Source organism: Trichoderma harzianum, assembly GCF_003025095.1.
Source record: "Trichoderma harzianum CBS 226.95 unplaced genomic scaffold M431scaffold_11, whole genome shotgun sequence".
NCBI lineage: Eukaryota > Fungi > Ascomycota > Sordariomycetes > Hypocreales > Hypocreaceae > Trichoderma > Trichoderma harzianum.
The window spans coordinates 383,707-404,698 of NW_020209259.1; the positions used below are offsets into that span (position 1 = coordinate 383,707).

General features: G+C 51.3%; 9 protein-coding genes across 9 annotated transcripts in view; 2 read left to right on the forward strand and 7 right to left on the reverse strand.

Annotated features, from left to right (window-relative positions):
• Positions 1-1,785, reverse strand: part of M431DRAFT_484615 (glycoside hydrolase family 18 protein) — a gene marked incomplete at both ends in the record, with an annotated part of 3,605 nt that extends 1,820 nt beyond the window's left edge. Inside the window, 3 exons of the mRNA XM_024916216.1 lie at positions 23-1,140; positions 1,191-1,659; positions 1,732-1,785. Coding sequence (XP_024771318.1) covers positions 23-1,140; positions 1,191-1,659; positions 1,732-1,785 — 1,641 coding nt within the window. The remainder of the gene's footprint in view (positions 1-22; positions 1,141-1,190; positions 1,660-1,731) is intronic.
• Positions 1,786-1,959: 174 nt separating this feature from the next.
• On the reverse strand, positions 1,960-2,971 carry M431DRAFT_224348 (hypothetical protein). Its single transcript, XM_024913585.1, has 2 exons — positions 2,704-2,971; positions 1,960-2,591 (listed from the first exon to the last, which is right to left on the reverse strand). The coding sequence occupies exons 1-2, from the start codon at positions 2,714-2,716 to the stop codon at positions 2,134-2,136; spliced, it is 471 nt and encodes a 156-aa protein (XP_024771319.1). The 5' UTR covers positions 2,717-2,971; the 3' UTR covers positions 1,960-2,133.
• Positions 2,972-4,251: 1,280 nt separating this feature from the next.
• M431DRAFT_510805 (hypothetical protein) lies at positions 4,252-5,470 on the reverse strand. Its single transcript, XM_024919538.1, has one exon. It carries the CDS (start codon positions 5,397-5,399, stop codon positions 4,356-4,358), a length of 1,044 nt encoding a protein of 347 aa, XP_024771320.1. The 5' UTR covers positions 5,400-5,470; the 3' UTR covers positions 4,252-4,355.
• Positions 5,471-6,863: 1,393 nt separating this feature from the next.
• M431DRAFT_510807 (hypothetical protein) lies at positions 6,864-9,984 on the forward strand. The gene is made up of 2 exons (XM_024919539.1): positions 6,864-7,247; positions 7,309-9,984. Exons 1-2 carry the CDS (start codon positions 7,205-7,207, stop codon positions 9,771-9,773), a joined length of 2,508 nt encoding a protein of 835 aa, XP_024771321.1. The 5' UTR covers positions 6,864-7,204; the 3' UTR covers positions 9,774-9,984.
• Positions 9,985-10,561: 577 nt separating this feature from the next.
• On the reverse strand, positions 10,562-11,866 carry M431DRAFT_497922 (hypothetical protein; the record flags this gene model as incomplete). The annotated part of the gene is made up of 1 exon (XM_024917647.1): positions 10,562-11,866. One exon carries the CDS (start codon positions 11,864-11,866, stop codon positions 10,562-10,564), a length of 1,305 nt encoding a protein of 434 aa, XP_024771322.1.
• Positions 11,867-11,985: 119 nt separating this feature from the next.
• Positions 11,986-12,456, reverse strand: M431DRAFT_224366 (hypothetical protein). The gene has a single exon (XM_024913586.1). It carries the CDS (start codon positions 12,339-12,341, stop codon positions 12,105-12,107), a length of 237 nt encoding a protein of 78 aa, XP_024771323.1. The 5' UTR covers positions 12,342-12,456; the 3' UTR covers positions 11,986-12,104.
• Positions 12,457-13,892: 1,436 nt separating this feature from the next.
• M431DRAFT_224420 (hypothetical protein) lies at positions 13,893-14,460 on the reverse strand. The gene has a single exon (XM_024913588.1). The coding sequence runs from the start codon at positions 14,261-14,263 to the stop codon at positions 13,931-13,933; it is 333 nt and encodes a 110-aa protein (XP_024771324.1). The 5' UTR covers positions 14,264-14,460; the 3' UTR covers positions 13,893-13,930.
• A 575-nt stretch (positions 14,461-15,035) lies between these two features.
• Positions 15,036-15,665, reverse strand: M431DRAFT_510809 (hypothetical protein). Its single transcript, XM_024919540.1, has one exon. It carries the CDS (start codon positions 15,500-15,502, stop codon positions 15,278-15,280), a length of 225 nt encoding a protein of 74 aa, XP_024771325.1. The 5' UTR covers positions 15,503-15,665; the 3' UTR covers positions 15,036-15,277.
• A 448-nt stretch (positions 15,666-16,113) lies between these two features.
• On the forward strand, positions 16,114-20,012 carry M431DRAFT_497924 (hypothetical protein; the record flags this gene model as incomplete). Its single annotated transcript, XM_024917648.1, has 2 exons — positions 16,114-16,192; positions 17,836-20,012. The coding sequence occupies 2 exons, from the start codon at positions 16,114-16,116 to the stop codon at positions 20,010-20,012; spliced, it is 2,256 nt and encodes a 751-aa protein (XP_024771326.1).
• Positions 20,013-20,992: the final 980 nt, after the last annotated feature.

The following is a 20,992-nucleotide window of genomic DNA, read 5'->3' on the forward strand; positions in this document are numbered from 1 at the left end:
TTGCCTTTGAGGTTGTGGACACCTTGGAAGTGGTGGAGGCTTTGGAAGTAGTCGAGGCCTTGGAGGTGGTGGACGCCTTGGAAGTTGTCGAAGCCTTAGAGGTAGTCGAAGCCTTAGAGGTAGAGCTTACTTTAGAAGTAGTGCTTGGCTTGGAAGTTGTCGAGGCTTTGGAAGTGGTAGACGCCTTGGAGGTGGTAGACGCCTTGGAGGTGGTTGAAGCCTTGGAGGTGGTTGAAGCCTTGGAGGTGGTTGAAGCCTTGGAGGTGGTTGAAGCCTTGGAGGTAGAGCTTACTTTAGAAGTAGTGCTTGCCTTTGAAGTTGTCGAGGCTTTGGAAGTGGTAGACGCCTTGGAGGTAGTCGAAGCCTTGGAAGTAGTGCTTGCCTTGGAAGTGGTAGAGGCTTTAGAAGTAGTACTGGCCTTTGAAGTTGTCGACGCCTTTGAGGTAGTAGAAGCCTTGGAGGTCGTGGATGCCTTGGAGGTTGTCGACGAAGCCTTGGACGTGGTAGACGCCTTAGAAGTCGTCGATGAAGCCTTGGTTGTGGTAGTCGACGAAGCCTTGGAAGTCGTGGAAGTCGCCTTGGAAGTCGTTGTGCTAGCAACAGTAGTAGCCGAGGTGGTTGTAGTAGGATAGGGGTTGCATCCGACCTGCAGCGCCTCAAGAGCCCACTGGTTAAACGACGTTCCGTTGACAACGTTGGACAGACCCTGAGACAGATCCCACACCGAAAGACCGCCAAAGTGCGCCTTGTCCTTGTATTGGCAAACCAGGTTCTTCACAGCAATGGGGTCAATGTAGCCAGACTCGGTTGATCCAAGGGGCGTGGGTTGACCCTGAAGACCAATGTACAGCTTAGCCGACTTGCTCTTGGCGCTATTGGCAACAATGGTCTCCCAGTCGTTGTAGTTGAAAGCATCGCCGGGGGAGTTTCCAGAAATGGCATCACAGGCCGGGTTGTTGTAGAACTGGATGAAAAGCTTGTCAAAGGCGGCGTTTTGGATCAAGTCCTTCATGGCAAAGTATTGAGGGTTGGTAGGGCACTGGGGGGCAGCAGTCATAATCAAAGACGGGTTGAGAGCACGGAATATCTCAACCATCTTGATGTAAGGTGCCATTGCTGCGTTGAGACAAAATCTTAGCACTCGACGCCCATAGTAGCAAATTCCAAGAGAGAAAGGGGGGAGAACTTACACCAGGCAGGGCTGAGAGCGCTGGTTGCCGGAGGCTCAAGATCGAAATCGAAACCATCAACGGCGGTGTGGTCGATGGGACTGGCATCAAAGGGGCGAGGGCCCGTCCAGCTTGAGTTGTAAGGACCAAAAGCATTATAAAGGAAGGTGGCAAAGTTGGTAGCCGTGGTGTTGTCTGTAACCTTGTAGTTGTCAAGGACGGGGTCGTACACTCCTCCGATACTGAGAATGATCTTGACACCTTTGGATCTGCAGTAAGGAATATCTTGCTGGAGGGTCATGCAGTGGCTGTAGAGCTTTGTGGGCAAGCCAGTGTTGGGGTCAGGGTATGAATCTGCCCAACAGTTGGGTCCGAAGTTGATGCCGGGATATCCAGAGGAATCAGGGGCGCTGTTAACAAAACCAAGGGTGACGGAATCAACACCAGCATCGCAGTGTGTCCTAAGGCCACCAGGAGTGCTGTGTTGTCCCTAAACATTAGTTGTGAGCAGCGTGTTCAACAGTTGAAGGGGGGACTAAAGGAGACAACTATGGCAACATACCCAGTAACCGTTCAGGAGGCCAACGGCCGCAACACCAGCACGAGCAGAAACCATTTTGTTGACTGACTGTCTAGATTATACTAGAGAAAGACTGTAAGGTGGCCGAAGCCAGGAAAAGAATGAGTGTGATGATTCTAAGATCAACGAAAGGACGCAAACGAAACCGTCTGCAACTTGGCCTAGGAACCGAGCCGTCTCTGAAGTTAACAGAGCTAGAGTTGATAAAGAGAACAGAAAAGAAGAAGAAAAGAAGAAGAGAGTCAGCAACGGTGGCAAGCCACCCATTCGCATTTTAGTTGCCCACGCTTGCTCGGAGCCTACTGTAAACTAACAGTCCAGCCTACCCCCAAAGTGCATCCATCGTGGACTCGGCCATTTCCTTTCTCGGCCTCCCCTGGGGCCTCACCTCACTAAGCCCATCTGATTGCGCCGCGGGACTGGGCTCATATGCGCGTTTGGTCTTGGCCAATCTCTCCAGAGTAAGCTATGACGGAAGAACGGATCCGTGAAGCCTAATTTGTCCATACATGGCCCTTCCACTCGGTCAGAGGGTGGGCAGATGAGCACACACATGTGGGCAAAATCACCAACGCTGCAGAATCCAGGAACAGGCATAGTGGTTTCTGGTGCCGGAGAAACGGCCACAAGCCACCATTGGTCAAATCTAGGGTTCCCGGCCGAGATTTGACTGTCTAGACTGCGTATTCCCGTTGTATCCGTGTACAGAGACTTGGAGTTGCGGTCTTTTTTTGCACGAGCCCATAACCGAGTGCTACGGACGGTTGGCCTCACGACCAACAATAGGTACAAGCACGAATGTACCGGTACAGATATTACTACTGGAACTAGCAGCAGACGACCTGATGTCAGTTGTCAGCTTGATTGGCCGCTTGTAGAACTAGTCGTGCTTAGAGCGGTAAAAAATAGCCCGAGTTTGCGAGTAGCTGAAAGCTGAGCTTTTCCATGACATACCTGATCGGGACATGTTGATTCATCAAGCAGCCAGTTCACGAAGCAGAATCCATGTTGACAAGCTTTGGCCAGCCATCATCAATCATCAAGGCAACATGTCGTCGATGCTCATGGCTCCTCTTTCCAGGACCGAAAGCCCAGCAAATGCGACATAAATTGTATGAGGTTCGTCTCGCCTATTAGCCTCCCGCGTTGGTGAAAACAGCGAAGGATCGAGACATGGATGACCCCCCCATGGCGACGTACGATGGCGAATCACCGCGTTAGAAACCTGCCTGTCCTCGTTTGCATGTGTCGTGTCCGGGACCCCTGCATTGGCAAGCCTTTTGTTTAGCGCGTGGCGCATCAGTAGACCGGTCTTGGTTCTCTTAGTGGCAGTTTCTGCCCGCCGTGAAATGTTTTTTCTCGTAGGGCTAAAGCCCAGCTGTCCAATTACGAGGGCTGCTGAGCCGTCTTCGAGGCCGCGTACCTGAAAAGACCAAGGCGCTTAGATCTCTAGGACAGGGGCAACCTGAGTTCGGATTTCAGCCGGATTGTCGTGGAATTTTCCTATCATGAGCACACGCTCCCACGCCCACGTGTGCGGGGGGCGGCAGAGGAAGATTCTGCACTGACTGCCCAGAATCTCGTTTGTCTGCGTGCGTGCATGCCTCAGCCTTGCAGAAGCTGTACGAATACAGCACTGTCCGAGTATGTGTGCAGGGCATGCGAGTAAGTTTCAAGCATGGATACAGTACAGCCATATACGACTCCTGTCCCGTCAGAGTATTGCCGTTCACGCATGGTACTTTGGAAGTGGGCTTCATTTCAGTCGGCCACTTCTACTTTGGGCGTTGCTGTTGGTAGGCGGAGGTCCGAATCCGAGTGAAGCGGAGTATTGTATTTCCCAGCCTTTGAGACGAAGAGCGAGGGCACAAGTAACGTTGAGCCAGAAGAGGAACCGTTTATTTCGCCCCAGGTTTATTACTAAGGCTGTGTACAAGCATATAAGCACTCGTATCGTACCTTATCTTACTGTGACATGATGGCGCCACGCCAAAAGCAGTATGTCATCTCCTTAGGACGATAAAGGTCCTATTATGCATAAGGGACTAAAGACACACGGAGAAGCCCGTAGCTGCTCTTGATCCTGTTTCTTGCTGCTTCTTTACGTCACGAGTCAATGCTCGGTTATCTACTCCGTACAGTGGACTACAATGAGACTATGAGCTATGAAGATACCAGGTACTCCGCAGTAGCATCAACATCGGCATCAACGCCAGCATCAACGACATCAACAGTTGGCAATTCACTCAAACGCTCCCCTTACAGCTGCATGCAAAACAAAATTGCGCCTCAACAGGCGCGCATCCATCAACCTGCCGAGTCTGTGTGCCTGCGTCGCCAAGGCACACCACCGGATCTAGTAGACAGGGGACCCTGGCATGGAAAAACTGTTCACGCCCAAACTCGGAGGGGCCCACGCACTGCTTTCTGCTCGGCCGTTGCCTCTTTGAACAACACGCAATTTATTAGCCTTCTCTGCCGCTTTTTGGTTTGACTCATACGGGCCTTTTATTTCCAATGTGTCATGCTAAATTGGTCTATAGTAAATGCTATGTACAGTACGATCAAGATTCTCTTATAACAACCTAACTGGCATACGTGTCTGCTCAAGCCGTGTCAAGCACAACCACCTCGGCTTCGGCCTCTCCAATGCTCTCCACTATTAACCTGTCTCCAATCTGAACTCCATCGACAAATGCGCCGTCTCCTTCGGAAAGCTCTGCGTCCTCTCGCCCATCGAGCCGGATCTTGGCCTTTCCGCCCTTTAGCATTGGCAGGTGGATATAGACCTTGCGCTGTGTCTTTTGGCCCGCGCCGCCTCCAACTGTCCACTCAAACTTGCCGTCCGGTGCGATGATGCCAGCGCCCATGACGAGATCTGCGTGAATGGGGATTGTTTCTGGGATAGTGGGCTCTGCTTCCTTTTCCTCTTGAAAGGTAGCATCCTCGCCAGCCTTTAGCGGGCTGAGAATCTTAACAAAGCCCTCTCGCTTGGCCTCCTCTGGGAAATTGCGAGTGTGATATCGAGGAGTCAGGCCCCTCTTCCAGGGAATCGCCCAGATCTGAAGAAAGTGGACCGTGTCCTTGTTGTGCTCGTTGAATTCAGAGTGGGCAATACCCGTGCCGCCTGTAGTGAATTGCACGTCTCCACGGTGCATCCGGAAGAATTTATCGGATTGACCACCCTCCTTGCCCTTGGCGAGCATAGAATCGCGATGCGTCAACTCTCCGGATAAGATGTAGCTGAAGATTTCAAAGTCTCGATGAGGGTGGGTGGGGAATCCCGTGTTGGGCTTCACCCTATCTTCATTCAAGACTCGTAGGGCTCCAAAGTGAGTGTATCTGGGATCGTGCCAATCGGCAAAGGAAAAGCTGTGGTAAGTGTCCAGCCATCCTAGGTTGTTGTGACCCCTGCTCGAAGATAGATGAGGGATGATCTTGGCCTGTCGGAGAATTGACATTGTGGCGTTTCCGGGCGTAGATAGCTCGGGAGATGTGGCCGGTGTGTTTATATCTGGTGTAGATGTGTTGCTGGTGAATATGTTTATGGCTTTGTAGTATGCTGAGGTGTATTGCTCAACAGGTAAGATGTAGATGAGTGTGGAAATTGAAGCAACAAGAATTGCAAAGAGCAGCGAGAAGCGACTCATTTATGCTGGATATTCAATGGGGAACGAAAACTACAGAATTCTCCAGAACGAAAAAGGTTCGAAAAGAACGCTCCAAGATATACGTTAGCATATTGGCGATAAATTTCTAAAGCTGACACAATAGGAAAGTTGTATCAATCAATACCGCCTGTGTTAAAGTTTCGTCATTTGCCTCATTACTAAAGCTTTGCTCAGCAGGTAAGCAAATTCAGCGCGCTAAAATTCATCAACAAAGGATTACACTAGCCTTTCTAATGGCTTGGCCGGTAGTATTTGTCTACTCTGCCGAGGGAAGAGAAAAATTGGCCAAGAAGACACAACATTGGACGAAATTGTGCCGTCCGTTTTGCCGAACATGCTTCGAGAACTTATAAAACAATTGATTGGAAATTAAAGACTGGAGCCGTCGCAATTGTAGATTCAACCTTGTTCTTCGATACTGCTAAGATCGCCAAGGTACGGAGATGCTCCGCTTTTGCTTGTCGCTCGACGGGAGCTTACTAAGTGGTTTGCAGGCTGTTCATTGGGCGAGTGGTGGAGTACGTAATACAGGCTTTGAGACGATGGACAATACCCTGTATTCAAGAAGTTGAGATACGCGTTTCCGCTTGGCAGAGATGGCTTGGGTGGATTCGTCCAAGAAGCTTGATCTGTGCTTTCTATAACGTTCACTAGGTATCGTATGGTGAGATTGTAGGACATGAAACAGATTTAACGGTGGTGCTACGTAGAGCAGAGAAGATACTTGCCATTGAGAGTCACAATGATCAGTCCTCACAGCACTTGATCATGTCAGAATATGGACAAACAAATACTCTCTGAGTGCCTGCCTTCCTGAGGCTGAAAAATGCATGTTTATTTCGGCTTCATACGCTACACCCCCACAATCTTCAACATATTCCACCTCGCAAGTGACCGCAACTGTTAGTACCAGCGATGTTCAACAATGGCTACAGAGTGCTCTGTGCAAGTTCACGTGATCCAACACCCACGCACCCAATGAGACAGCCATTTACAAGTATCTCGCTCATGATTGGGCTGATATCACCTTAAAGTGGGCCGCAGCCAACTCATCGCCAGCTGAGTAAAGTGAATGCGTTGGCAAGAGCCCCCCGCCAGATGCAGTTGTGCTGCCCTGCTTAAATCAGCGAATCTCCTCTGTCTCACAAATTTATGCTCGTCATCATCCAGGCATTATACTCCGTGCTATTCTATCCTATCCTATCCTCATCTGCTCGTCAAAAGCCTTCATTGGCGCTTCAAACTTCCAAGTCAGCTTCAGCTTTCCGGACCCCTGCCCCCCAGCCACCCGATTTTGCGGGCCTCCGGCGGCTGTCTGCGCCACCCGTTTGCTAGAGCTTCACTACCGAAGCCCGACTCGACAAGCCCGATCTCGTGCGACGCAAGATAGAGGCGATCATCGCTGAGTAGATTGACAAGAAATCAAGCATATCGTGGTCTATTGTTAAAGCTCGGAACTCGTCTTGGTAGCTGCTATACATTATTTCTGCTGTCTATCTTCAAGGTCAGTTGCGGGTCATCCAATGTCGTGCTGTTTCGGCCTGCAAGGCTCCCTATGCGGCCCCATCGGACAGCTTCCCGTGCGCTACGGCGCTTCATGCATCTTTCGGTGGCTGGGACACCCTCCTGCGTCAGATATCCCCCAGCCATTTTTTAAAACTAGCCATACACCTGAGAACCCATCCCACACCGTACATCTTTTCCTCTATCTTGCGTTGTGTCCTGCACAAGCAATTGGCCAAACTCTCTTTTAGTGCAGTTTGCCTGCGTCGAGCGCAGCAAGAATGAGTTACCAAGACAATGATCGTGACCATGCAGAGCCTCCTCGTACGTGGGCGCAGCGTTATGGACTTGCAGCGCACTCGCTAACATTCCTTCTCCCATCTAGGCTGGCGGCAGTCAAATAGCAGTCGATATCAGCCCGTCCCCGACGGCGAAGCCTCTCCTTCGACACGCCAAAAACGCCAAAGCGGACGATCGAAGCGCGCCTCCTCGAAAAGCCGACGCTCTAACCGCCGATCCAACCCGCAAATCAACGATGCATCTGATGATGTAGAAGTAGCTCCCCTGAGAATAATAAAGTCACGCTCTTCCGAGTTACACAAGTCAGACTCTTCGTACGCAAAGCCGCCCGTACAGCCTGCGGGATACCATGCCATTGAGCCAGAAGAGGACCCCATAGTACGTTTCGACGAGGCTCAGTTAGCAATGTTCGCTGCGGATAACGCTTCCCGCATGCCTAACATCAAAGATGAATTGGCTCTGGCAGCGGGCAAAGTTACTCCTGGAATTGACGACACACCGTACATCCAATACGCCCTGCAAGCACTAGTAGGCGGTCAGAGCATATCGATTCCGTCGCATCTCGTGTCTAGCTCGTCTGATGGATATTCCGAACGGTATGAGCCACTACGCGGATTTGATGAATCCGCAGCATACAAATCGCCAATTCATCAAGATCGATTAGCGAGGGACGATATTGACCTCCGACCAGAGCCTCTCCCTCAGAGGGGGCCTCCCACCCCTGGGCAACTTCCACGACGCAGCACGGCCTCGTTTGACCCCACTGGGGCAAGTACATCACGATGGATTCCTGTATCCAAAAACATGCAAAAAGATCTCGACCCTCACGGCAGAACTCTTCAGTCCCTCAACTTCAAACCGCGGATTCTACGGGCATTCTCAATGGCAATCTTGGCTATACTAATTCTCCTTATGATGGCAGCTCTCATATTCTCAGCCAGGTACTCCTACGCGCATTCTGGCTTGACACCATATCCCGGTAGCATCTACTCGGGCCAATACTTTTTGTTCCGCATATTGCCACAGCTATTGGGTGCTGTTATTTTTATTTACGCCCAAAACGTCGTAATAGCCTCTTTGCGAATTCTGCCTTTTACTGCGATGGCTAGCGAGAATCCACGAATCAGATGTATGGCTCAATTTCAGAGGTTATATCCTACCACCTTTTTGCTACCCCAGTTCATTGGGCCATGGCAGTTTAAGATTTTTGATGTTGCAACGTGGCTGGCTATATTCACGATCCCCTTAGAAAGCGCAGCTTTCACGTGTGTTCTTGTCCACGAAAAGTGGATTTGGGCTCCTGTTCAACCAGTTGTATGGGCGCTTGTTGGCCTGTATGGTGTTCTGTTGCTGGCAACAATTAATCTAATGGTGTATTGGCTCGTGCAATGGACAGGCCTTTCCTGGGACATTCGGTCGATCGGAGATCTTTTGCCCCTGTTGAACCGCAGCAACATCATGTCTAGCTACAGACGAGATGACCTTGCCGAGGACACCAAAGTGTTTAAAGGGCAATTGCGCGAGAGATGGTTTGATCGACTGGGGTACTGGAAAGCCGAAGATGCGACCACTGGAGGCATTTGGTACACCATTGGAGCGTCGCCTGTCCAGGACTTGGGGTCACCCGGTGCGATGGGAAAGAAGGCTAGCAACGATGCGCCAATCGACTTGAAAGGGGCGACACCTCATCTTTTGATCGACAACACTTTCGGGAGATATTTGCCACTGTATCTTCGTGATGGTCCACTTATCTTTTCTGTAGCAGTCACTTTTGTTCTGCTGGTAGCTCTGGTTGTTGTTTCTTTCTTGCCGCAGACCCGGCTGGAGTCAGGCTTTTTGCCGATGCTAAGTGCAAGGCCTGATCACAATGCCTTTTCGCCAGCCGATTTTGTCTTCAGTTTCGTGCCGGCCCTTGCTGGCATGATTCTCTTTTTGCAGTTTCAAATCGTCGATCAGTCACTGCGCATCCTCCAACCATGGGCTGACTTACACGATGTGGACGGTTCTCCGGCTCAGAGATCGCTTTTGGCAGACTACGCGGCCTGTCTCCCCCTACAGGCGACATGGAGAGCATTGGGAAATGGGCACTGGAGAGTGGCAGGCGTATCTCTGCTGGCAACATTGTTTATTTTCATCCCCGTTTTGGGAGGCGGGCTCCTGATGGCTTTAACAGCTCCTGATAGGACGGTGCGAATGTATCCCAGCATGCCAGTCTTTGGCGTCCTGTTGGCATTCCTCTTCTTATATGTGGGCGGATACGCTTTGATGGTGCCCCACCGGCGCCAATTCCTACTCCCCCGGCCCGTCACCTCGATCGCTGGAATTATCAGTCTCTGCTCTGCTGAAGAGCTCACACAAGATGCAGCGTTTCGATCTGTTCGAGGGCGGAGTGATCTTGAAAACCGACTAGGTGTCGGACGTGACGACTCCCGGGATGAGAGTTCGTGGTTCTTTGGCCCTGTCCTAGGAAAAGACGCGAACCGGGCAAGTATTAGACGCATGGTCGATTTCTCGGAAAAGATGCCAAGATCTTCAAGATCTATGGTTTAATGATTTGCTTTTATGTTTCCCCCTTTTTTTCACCTTTCCTTCTTATTAAGAGTGCAGACAAAATGAGCATGGCGTTTTTGTTTTTTGGTATTGATGGCATGGCCTTAGCATGCGGATGGAGTTGGGAGCGATTAAAGTTTGACATTCACGATATGTACAGGAAGGGGTATATGAGATGCGATGGGTGATATGAATGATGAGTATATAATGTGGAATGCACGGTGGTTAAAGATGGTTGGAAGACGACACACGATGTAATGCAAAAATGATACCAGTTTGATGTGGCTGAAGATTTTTCGTTTCATTGACAACATGTTTCAAACCTAAACCTTTCTTTATTGTGGTGCCCGGGCAACACAGGTGTGCCATAGCTAGGACATCGCATTTTCTCGACTGTCGAACCCTTTGGAATGCTCTCAGTGTTTCACTCATGGTATTCTGATCTTGACAACCTGGTTGTACAGGGAAAAAAAATTATACAATTAAATCTCATTGAGGCCTCATTGGCCATTGGTTAACTCCCCTAAATACCTAATACTCCTTCCCATGCTGCCGTGATAAACTCCAATTCCTTAATACAATGTAAAATCAATGCGTAGTAGTCATGTGTAAAAGCAAATCATAATGAGTGGCCAAGGTCCGCTTGCTTCGTAGTAAAAAGAGTGACGTGTGAATAGCGAATAAATGAATGTGGTTCAAGTTGGCCCAATCCCCTGGGCCGGGATGCAAAACGAGATGGTAGAAAGCAGAAAGAGAAAAAGAAGAAACCCCGAAAAGCTGCAGCATTGCTAGCGACTCCGACGGCCAAGCATCCTACTTAGCACATCGGATTGCTTCCCTAGGCTCTCCATGGTATTTGTCCTCTTTCGTCGCCGGCGGTCCTTTGCGACAGTAGCGGCGTCGACGAAGGATTGCTGGACGGAGGTTTTGGAAGCTGATCCGCGACGGCGGGCGAGGATGCCCTCGGCTGTGTTTGGGCTCTGACTCCGTCTGTGGAAGCGGAAAAATGACAGAGTTGGTGATCCTGAGGAGCTGCTCTCGTCGTCATCGTCGTCACAGTCTGAGTCTGTATCGTATTCGAAGACGGAGATGGGGAGCGGCTCCGGGGGAGGCGGAGGGCGCAGTTGTGTGGTTGATTTATAGGGGCGGAGGGTCTGAGTGGTTGTAGGAGTAGGCTCGACGTGGCTGAGATTGGAGGATCGAGGTGTGAGAGTGGATGGATGAGGAGGCCGTGAGGAGAGTGGCGGTAGAGCTGGTAGCGGTGCGGTCGGTGGAGGAGAGGGAGGAGGAGGGTAGTAGTAGTCCAGGGGAGTGTTTGGCCGTGAGCCGTGAGAGCTGTTTGGGCGTTGGAGTACCATGAAGGTGGCGGGAGAAAAGGCCCTTGGATGAGGACTTGCTGAACGGGGATACGAGCCAGAAGGCCATGGGGGGAGAGGAGGAGCGTCTTTAGGAGCACAAGGAGCGTCCGTTGAGCAGACAGTGGAGAGTTGAGAGGTCGAACTCTGTCTTGAGCATTGGCCGGATGGTATTGACACTATCTTGGGGAATGCTGAATATATTGGCGACGGCCTTCTTCTTGGCGGGCTATCAGAGAGCGGCCACGAGGACTCCTGAGAACGTTGCTCCTGAGGCAGAGGCCTTCTCCTGACCTGATGAGGCGAGGCAATCAAGGCAGGATAGTCCTTCTGTGGAACCATAGGAGGAACGCACTCTGGCGCAGTAATAGAAGCCATTGTGGCGGTTCTGATCTCAAGATTGTCGTGAATGTAAAGTCCAGATTCCAGAAAGCTGTCCCAAAGCTCATCCCCATGCGCGTGATACCGAATATCGTCGTCGTCTGCCGAAGCCTCGGAGTCGGTGCGGTCGTCAATCAGGCTTGGCAGCGGCGGTGACAGCATAAAAGGACATGAACTCGCCATTGCACTTGCCTGTGAGAAGGCAAGCGACGTCCTCTTATCCTCGGACTCATTCGAGCATCTCCTGCTGTTGTAGGGAGTGCGGGCGTAACCCTCGCTGCGAGGGTACGAGTAGTTTGCCACGGGGTAATATTTCGATACGAGGGTGAGCTGGGCGAGTTTGCTGGTTCGCTCCATGACACGCTCTTTCTTTGGGGGGTTTGTGGTGGTTTCAATGCTTGTCTAAGGGTTTCTCTCTCCAATTGGGGGTTTCCTTTTCCTTTTCTTCGTCAATGCTTTTTTTGTGGTGATTGAAAGAGCACAAGTCTTGCGTACTGAGACTTTCCGTGAGAGGGAGGGTCGGGGAGCAAGGAGGCAGGCATGATATACAAATAGTCTGTGAAGGAAAGGAAAAGACAAATACTACTCAATAAAGCTACATAAACAGACTGCACAGGTGAAGATAAACAAAACAAGACATGCATAGCAGACGCTTTTCTCGATCAGATGAGACATATTCTCCTGCGGGGCACAATACATGTACACTCACCCCCCTTGCTCTACTTTTGCTCTTCTTGGTCAGAGAAGTTCTTCTGAGAAAGTTCGTGGCGTCGCAAATGTCTGAGTTGGGGCGAACGGAGGAGCCGCGCGCTGCCCTTGACACGGGAAGCATTCCTTTGCTCTCGAACACCCCCGGCAAACATTGAGTTTGAGGGGCCTGTGCTGGGCGTATTTGTGCCCTCTCCTTCTAGGGATGGAGAGAAATATTCAGACTACTTGACTTGGGCTGCCTCTGCAGGGCTCTCTGGGGGGAAAGGTTTGCGGGTACTGGTTTGCATTCTGGCTGGGGGCTTGGCGAAGGGGCGGAGGCGTTGCAGTGGGCAAACATGAGGGATGGATATTTTCTGCATGGGAACATGGTTTGGAGTTTGGAGTTTGTTACGAGGGGAGAGCATGGGCCGCGAGATGGTCTTTGTAGATACGCGTTGGTTTGTCAGTATACAACGCGTTTCTTCTTCAAGTTTGATAACACCACGATATAATATCTGTAATATATCATATATATGAAGTGAGATGATGTCGAATTCTATCTGGAAACAACTGCATATAGATACATCGTAAAGACGAGTCCATCTTAGTCAGACTATATAAGAGGCAATTGTGTGTAACATTAAGCAGATATAGCAGCTCCCTTCTCTCTACTAGTGCCCATCAAGGTGCCCTCATTGAGAAAATTCCGACCATCGAGAGATCGGCACGTCCACGGTCTGACACCAGCTTCAGATCGGAACTCTCAGCTAGAATGAGAGAAAAAGAGAACCATTGACGGTGTCGCCGTCGCGCTACCGCGTCCTCACTGGGCAACTGAGCTGTGCAAAGACCAGGCAAACTGCCGCCTAGCAAAAGTACACGGGCGCGTCTCAGTCCTGAGTTAGTGGCGATATGTAGGTACGAGTGGATAGCAAACAAAGCTACATATACGAGAAAAAGGGCCACATAGACCTACAACATGTCCCTGCATATGTGAAGTAGCTGTATCTAAACACGACTACTACCAAAGTGCGAGAAGTAATGGATACAGCACGACTAAAACTAGAACACTTCACGAACTTAAACATATCCATTACTGTATGTAGTCTTGGAGTAGCCAGACCCTGCCTCCCAATGAGGGGGGAATCCCTGTCTGTCAGTTTTTTAAACCAACTTCTCGCCCTTTTCCCAACCTGCCGTCTGATCGGGGACGAGCTTAGTTCGTTATCCCCGGTCGATCGGATCCTCTTGACAAGGGTAGGGGGGTTGAGAGACTAGATAGCCCAAACTGAGACATGCACAAGTAGACATTTGTGTGAGACTTGGATCAGGGCCCGGATTGCTTCCGTGGATGCCGCGGAGAATGGAGGGCTGGCTATTCGAGTAGGCTCAAGATGTGTTTCTAGTATTGGCTGCCTCCAAATGATGAACTGCAGAGAATTTTCATTTTTTCTTCTTCTCATCGCATCTCATTGTGAATGCAGTTCTAGAGAAGCTGTATATGGACGGAGTCGCCTATGAGTATGTGTAGATACGATGAAAGCCACATATATGTACATATCCTGCGTTGAATTTGAGATTCTCTTGCCGCAACTACCGTCAAAATCTCAGCAAGAGACTCCACGCCTGTATATTTCTTACCAATTGGTTCAGTTCTCTGTCACTCTATTGGGCAACACAAGGTTCTACTATTCAGACCTGGTGTGTCTGTACTACAGGCAATCGGGCCATCTACACGTGGCGCAAGAACATGGTGCATGCCGTGTGAAAGGTTGGCTCTGAAGAATGCAAAAGTTGGTATCCATGGCTACGCTCCATGGTGAACAGAGCTTCATAATTCCTGGGGAGACACAAAAGAATACGTATATATAGGCATGTATAAGAAGCCGTAAATGAATACGTATATAAGTGGAAGAATCCGCGCATTCGCGTAAGGATCTCTCCAGACGCGATATACGATGGCTGGCATAGATTCTCGCGACTGAGATTGAGATTTCTGTTGCTGAACACGTCACAGGAATTGCACTGATAAAGGGAACCGCGAGAACTACGTTTGTATTGCATGTGAAGAGGGAAGAGATAAAGATAGAGACATGTATGGCATTCGACTCAACACGCTCTGTATCACATAGTACGGCAATACGGGGCGGTGATGCCTCGTATGGAGGAAATTCTAACGCAGTGTAATAGTGAATGTTGCTGAACGCTGCTATGCTATACCGCCGTAGCTATAACTTTGAGAACCATCTTTTCCTGGATCGTGTGCGAAAGTTGTGTCGATATCTAATACAGAATACACTTTAGTATCTAGCCACGGTGTACTCGTGACATACTTGTGAAGGACATGTCACCACCAGAGGCACGCCAATGACGACTGTAGATCCAAATAAAAGTCAATAATTGTGACAAACTCTTTCTGATCTTTTCCCCGGTCCCATGAGGCCTCTTTGCCTGGCATTACGCATCCTCGTACGAAGCCCTCCGTATAACATATATAGGCCCTACCCTACAGGCATAGACGATGCTCCAGATTTTGCATGATGGCACGCATTTCATTGCGTTTTCTTGGGAGAGTTCAAGCTTCCGGCTCATTTTCTCTCCATTGTCGTTATACTTGGTCATCCTCACGTCCACACACATGTGGGTAGGTCCAATGGTGGCAAACATGGCTCGACGAAAGCAGGTCCCAGCTACTGTATCATGACAACATCCATTACCACATTGTGCAGAACAAGTACACACTCCACCACCAAATCCACAATGCTGCATAAACACATCTAATTACGGCAAACGTGACGTCGTCTAGGTGATGCTCGAACCCAGACCGCTGGGCACCGGACAAGATGTGCTTGCCAGCGATTGGCTCGCCGCCGTGAAGCTTCGGACATCAACTTGTTTTAGGTGGTCCCGAGTCCGAGCCGTGCCGCGCCGCTGCTAGACAGGATTTGATACACGAGCCGTGGCACAATTTCCGCAATGGCAGCGAATTGAATTGCAAAGAAGATGAATTGGCCTCTTTATTCGACGAAGCCGAGAGACAAATGAAACAGAATTGATTACAGGATTACACGCAATGTTCTACTCGTGACCGTTAAGACGACTGGAGGTGGCGCCATGTGCTACGGACGGAGCGGCATATTGGGCTGTGGAAGAAGCAGAAGCAGAAGCAGAAGCAGAAGCAGAAGCAGAAGCAGAAGCTGTGCAACACACGCAGAAGCTGTGCAACACACGCAGAGGCGCGCATATACGGGAGGCGTAACGCCTCACGGTGAGTTGTACAGCCTCGAGATGATGAAGATTCATGACGTTGAGAGTTCAAAGAGCCTGATTTCTTGGGCATCTTGGGGTGATTTGCATTATGCGGTGTTGTGTGAGTGGTACGCGCCTGGTACTTGTCTCAGGCTGTGTCTGGGCGTAAGGGTGACAGGTACTGATTTGGTACAGACAGACGTGGCGCTTGCGACGTGGCGGAACTAGCCATTAAGGTGCCAACCTGACAAGATCAGCCTCGTTTAGCGGGAGATCGGGGGATTGCTGGCACTGACAAGCTGTTGCTGTCGTCAACCATCCCATCTGCTGTATCTTGGTTTGAGTCTGCCTTGGGCGGTGAGTTGATGCCCGTTTGTGCCGTCTTGTCCTTTGTTGCCTTGCCTTGTCATTGTCACTGTCGACGCACTTCACTTGCATGAAGCAAGGTACAATGCATGCATCATGCATAGGACACGCTGATACCTGATAACCTGATACTACGAGTCCACAAGGGAGAGAGAGAGACCCGAGTCAATGGCTACGGTTAGCAGACAAAGTTGCCCAAGAGCCAGCCCGAGACGTTCGAATCAGGGATGGCCCTGGCCCCCCCAATAGATCCCATCTCGGCGATTCGCATCGCCTTCCCCGGCCCACCGAAGCCATCCATGGATCCCTCAGCTGGTGCTAGCTTGAGTGCTAGCAGATTCTGCTTAGCTGGGACCTTGTGGAGGTTGATCCAGCGCTGTTCTGGAGCTGTAGGTCTCAGCTGCGGGTTGCAGACAGGTCGCCGTAGCTGGGACGATACACGATGCAGCCATGACGCCCGCGCGGAGGGCGCATGTACATGCTCTGACGGAGCGACCTGTTGGGTACGCCGGAGGAGAGTCCGCCAGGATGGGGGCCGTGATGCAAAGTGCTTGCCTTTCCATTGGGTCCGAGGCTGTGCGGAATCGCATTTGATCTTATCGTGTTCCGCCTCCATCGTCGACGTCGACTTCGACTTGGAACCTCTCGCATCTTACCTCCAGAAACCGCAGCCTCCTATCCAGCACATCCGCTCGCTGCATCCCCTGAGACGAGATGCCGTGTCGGCTGTAAACAAAAAGTCAGCATTGGGCCTCAAACATGTGCCAGCTCGCCAGCCTGCAGCCTGAAGCTCCACCAACTGAGCTTTGCTGGCCGTTTCTGTGACCTCGTGGGGAACGAGCAAGGGGGAAGAAAAAAAAAGAGGACAGGAGAGAAAGTGGTTGCTTTGCAATATACAGACAACAGGTGTCGACCAGCACCAGCGCATCGTCTCGTCCGCCTCGCCCAACACGACACCGGGCACCCCCTTCTCTTGGTTTCTTCTTCTTCTTCTTTGTTTTTCCTTTTTGGCGCATCGAAACTTGCTTGGGCCAAGAGCCCGAGGCCAGCACGGGAGGCATCCAGGTTGCGCTTGGGCCGTCGCAACGGTCAACAGAGCCAGACGAGGAGAGAGAGAAGAGGGCATCTGGGCTTTTACCGCCAGTTCTGGATATTGGGTTGGGCCTGAAAAAGGAATAATAACCGCTGCAATTTCGCCCACCAGTCCATTCGTTTCTCCATTCCACTCATCTATTCATCCATTCATTCAATTATTCAATCGATCAATCATCCATTCATCAACCGAGCCCATCAGATGACACCGGCCCCAAACCAAGCTGGATCAATTCAATCTCTTTGTTCCCCCCTGTTCTTGCGCTGACGAGCCACTGGGACCGGCCACTATAAACGCTACGGAATCCCAGACTCAGTTGCGCGGAAAAGACGTGCGGTGCCGCGCTTGCGCACTCCAGCCCCCCATTTTCCATTTTCCAGCCGGTTTCCCCCTGCCACCAGCTTTTTTGACATCACCGCCCTGGCTCTTTCGCGCCTCTGCCTCTGCTCTGCTTCTGCTTTGAGCTGAGCCAGCCTCTTCCCAACTCCTGCGGGCAATTGGGTCTTCTGCCGCCTTTCGCTGCACGATTCACCTGCTTGCATATCGCGTCCGCCTTCTTACCCTTGACTCTCGCAACTTTGTCTCGAAAATCCTAGCGTCTGCGCTTATCAATACTCCCCTCTCGGGTTTCTTTTGGCGCAAATCACCTCATTGCTGGTTACAGTCTGGATAGCACCAAATTTTTACTACTTCCAATACCTTAATTTTTCATTGCTCTTGCTGAAGGCGCTCGCTTCTAGGGCTCTTTGGCTTGTTGGCTACGGCACCCAATTCCTCTCCGAATCTCAACCCTGCAGTGGCATCCATCAACGACCGCGCGCCCTTCTGGATTTCTCCCTCTCCTCCTAACATCACCGCCGGTTAGCCTGGCGGTGATCAACCCCGTTCAACTTGTCTTCCCTCCCCCCTACGCTAGGAGGCGCCGCAGACTTGTCCCAACGACCTTCCCCCGTTTCTAACGACCGTTACGCGACCCACGAGAACACGCCTCCACCATCGCAACGCCAGCAGCAACATCCTCTGTCGCAGACTGCACAAGAGCCTCCAAGCAGGCTCTCCACCCCGTCTTCACAGCGCAAATCTCTTCGCCGCACGCCGAAATTCGACTCTGCACCTGTACCCAATCACCAACCGGAGCGTCGGGTTCACATCGCCGCCGCCTCGGCTGGCTTCTACCCGAGCATTGTATCGCTTTCTCACGACTCCGAATCGTCTATAACTGGGCTTGGGTTGTCGCTGTTTGACGAGTCCAACGAGGATAAGCGCCAGCGACCTCAAACCCAGGAGCCGCGTCACGAACGCTCTGGCTCTGCGGGAATCCAGAACCCACCGGCAAGACCTCAGCTCAGAGTCCCTCGTATTTCCAAGCATACTCACAACGCAATCCTCTTCGCTTTAGAGGAGGCTCTCCGTCAACCTCGCCCCTTCACAGCCGACGAAATCGAAGAGACTGCCAGCATGTCTGATCTCATGACTGGTGGCCTTCCTGCCACGTCTAATGGCACGGCCCTTGGCCCTGGTCGCATGCCAGCCGCTGCTCCCGCGCCGACGAGCTCGCCATCAGGCATTAAAGGTCCTAGGGCGATCATGCAGGAGCGAGCAGCGAGAGAAGCGCGCCAGAGAGCGGAAGCACGGCAGAGAGCTGAAGTTGAGCAGCAGGCATTGGAGAAGAGCCGTGCGGAACAAGAGGCGCGAGTGCAGCAGGAGACGGAGCGTCGCAATGCAGAGCGGCGCGCTGCTGGCGTTGCTGCTGGCCAAGGCATTAATGCCGAAGCTCAGCATTCTACTAATCCTTCACACCTAGACCAGTCACAAGCTCCGCGAGCGAATGTCGCGCCTAACCAGACCCTACCACCACAGCAGCGTCCGGCTCAGATGGCGGGTAACCAGCAGCACCATTCTCCTCCCCAGGCTTTCCCAGCCGGGGGCTCCTCATCGCAGCAGCCTGCACCTGGAACACTTGCCAGCGATGCGGCAAGCGATCCCACCAAGCCACGCAACTCGTTTCCCCATGCCTTTGAGCGATGGGAAACGTTGTCTGCTCACTGGGAGGGACTGACGAGCTACTGGATCCGCAAGCTTGAGCAAAACAAGGATGACATCAATCGCGATCCCATGAGCCAGCAGCTGGCGCGACAGGTTACGGATCTGTCGGCGGCTGGCGCCAACCTTTTTCACGCCGTAGTGGAGCTCCAACGCCTGCGAGCCAGCTCCGAGAGGAAATTTCAAAGGTGGTTCTTTGAAACTAGATCCGAATTGGAGCGCGCCCACGAGGTGAATGCCATGCTGGAGGCAGCTCTCGAAAAGGAGAGGAGGGACCGTGAGCAAGCAATCCGCGATGCTGTCGAGCACGAGCGCGGAGTGTCCAAGACTCAGAAGCAGCTGGTGGAGATGAGAAAGGAGCTTGCCATCTCAAAGGAAGAAGCCCGCCGGGCTTGGGAGGAACTTGGACGTCGTGAACAAGAGGAGCGTGATAGGACGCTGTCTCTCCAGTCAGGGCATCCCACGGTCGTGGGCGGAGTTCAGGTAGTGCCAATGACCCATGGCGGCGGCCCCAGTCGACACAGCAGCACCAGGGAGCAAGGAAGCTACCAGTCTGATTATCAACGACCATCTTATTCCATTGAGCAGCAGGCCCAGGGCCAAGGACAGACCACCGCAGGAAGCAGCAGCTCCGGACAAGGACAATACCGATCTGGCCACCAGGAAGAACCGAGCCGTCGTGCAGGCGCTGGCTCCGAGGGCGGTTACAGCGAAGGTGAGTACCTTATCGATGCGCAGGGAAACTTCATCCTAGACGGGGACGGACTTAGAATTCCCTTCGCTGCGCCGCCCTCAACGTACACAGGTTCTGATTTGGATCCAGAAGACTACGACACCCCGGCCACGACAAACCCCAGCGGTGCGAACATGCCCTCGTCAACATCCGCCCCGCAAAGCCAATGGACCGGTGCCTATTCGAACCCTCAGGATTATTCCGGCCAGGGCTATGGGAATGCTGGATGGGAAGCGGTGCCTCGGCATCATCACCCTACTCGACTGAGCGACGTTATGGAGGAAGAGGATGAGAGAAGTCGGACCAGCGCCAGCCACAGCCGAATTTAGGAGATTGACTGACGCCATAGCCTCCTTTCTTCTCTCTCCACCGCATCATCATACACACCTAAATTCCTTCTAGCGTTGGATAATTTTCGAAACGAACTTTGTTACATAGGAGCGCAGTTGACCTTGTTACGACTACGAAGCCTTCGAGGCGCACACATTTGCATTTTGAACAGACGAGGGCTATGGCTTCGTGCTTTGTCCCGTCCATTTCTCAAATTCGCCACTACCTCCTTCTTATCCTTTTAACCGTTAATTAAGGCATAATTTCTTGGGATGAAAAAGACTCGTCACATTTGAATTCGGTTCATGACTGCTTTTTTTTCTTCCCTGGGCATAACTTTGCGACACATATGACAGTTTTCGTCCCCTCAAGCTAAGCATCAGCACCTTAGAGCAAGAAAAAAGCCTTGGAACCTGTTGGTTGATACACCACTTTTGATGATATGCTGCGTTGACTCTGCATTCTGCATTATTCTTTTTTTCTGGGATGGAAGCTCCTCTTTCGCCCCATGAACTTTTTTGTTTTTATTATTTTTCTTTCCTAGCCGGAAGAGTGTACGTGTTTTGTTTGAGCTTATTACTTTTTCTTTCTTGATTTACCGATAGATGAAAGATCGATGGGGTCGTTTTTTCTTTAATGTTTCCTGCTGGAAATTCCCTTTGCTTGCTCGTTTGCTCAAGCGGCGGAGTTTGAGGAGAAATCAAAAACCGTTGGGGGAACCGTTTTTGGGAGAGAGAGATGATGTTGTGCGGAGAGAGAGACTTTTGAAGATGGGAGAGAGAGAATGAGAGGAGAATTTTGGGGGGGAGGGGGAAAGGAGTTGGGGCGTGTCTTTTCGCCTGAAAGTGTATTCAATGTAAATGCCTAACGTTTATTCTTACAGGATATGATTATTCTTTTTTATATTTTGAACTTTTTGAGTCGTGCGTGTGTATGTGTGTTTGATGTAAATGATGATGTGTTCATTACACCTCTCTAG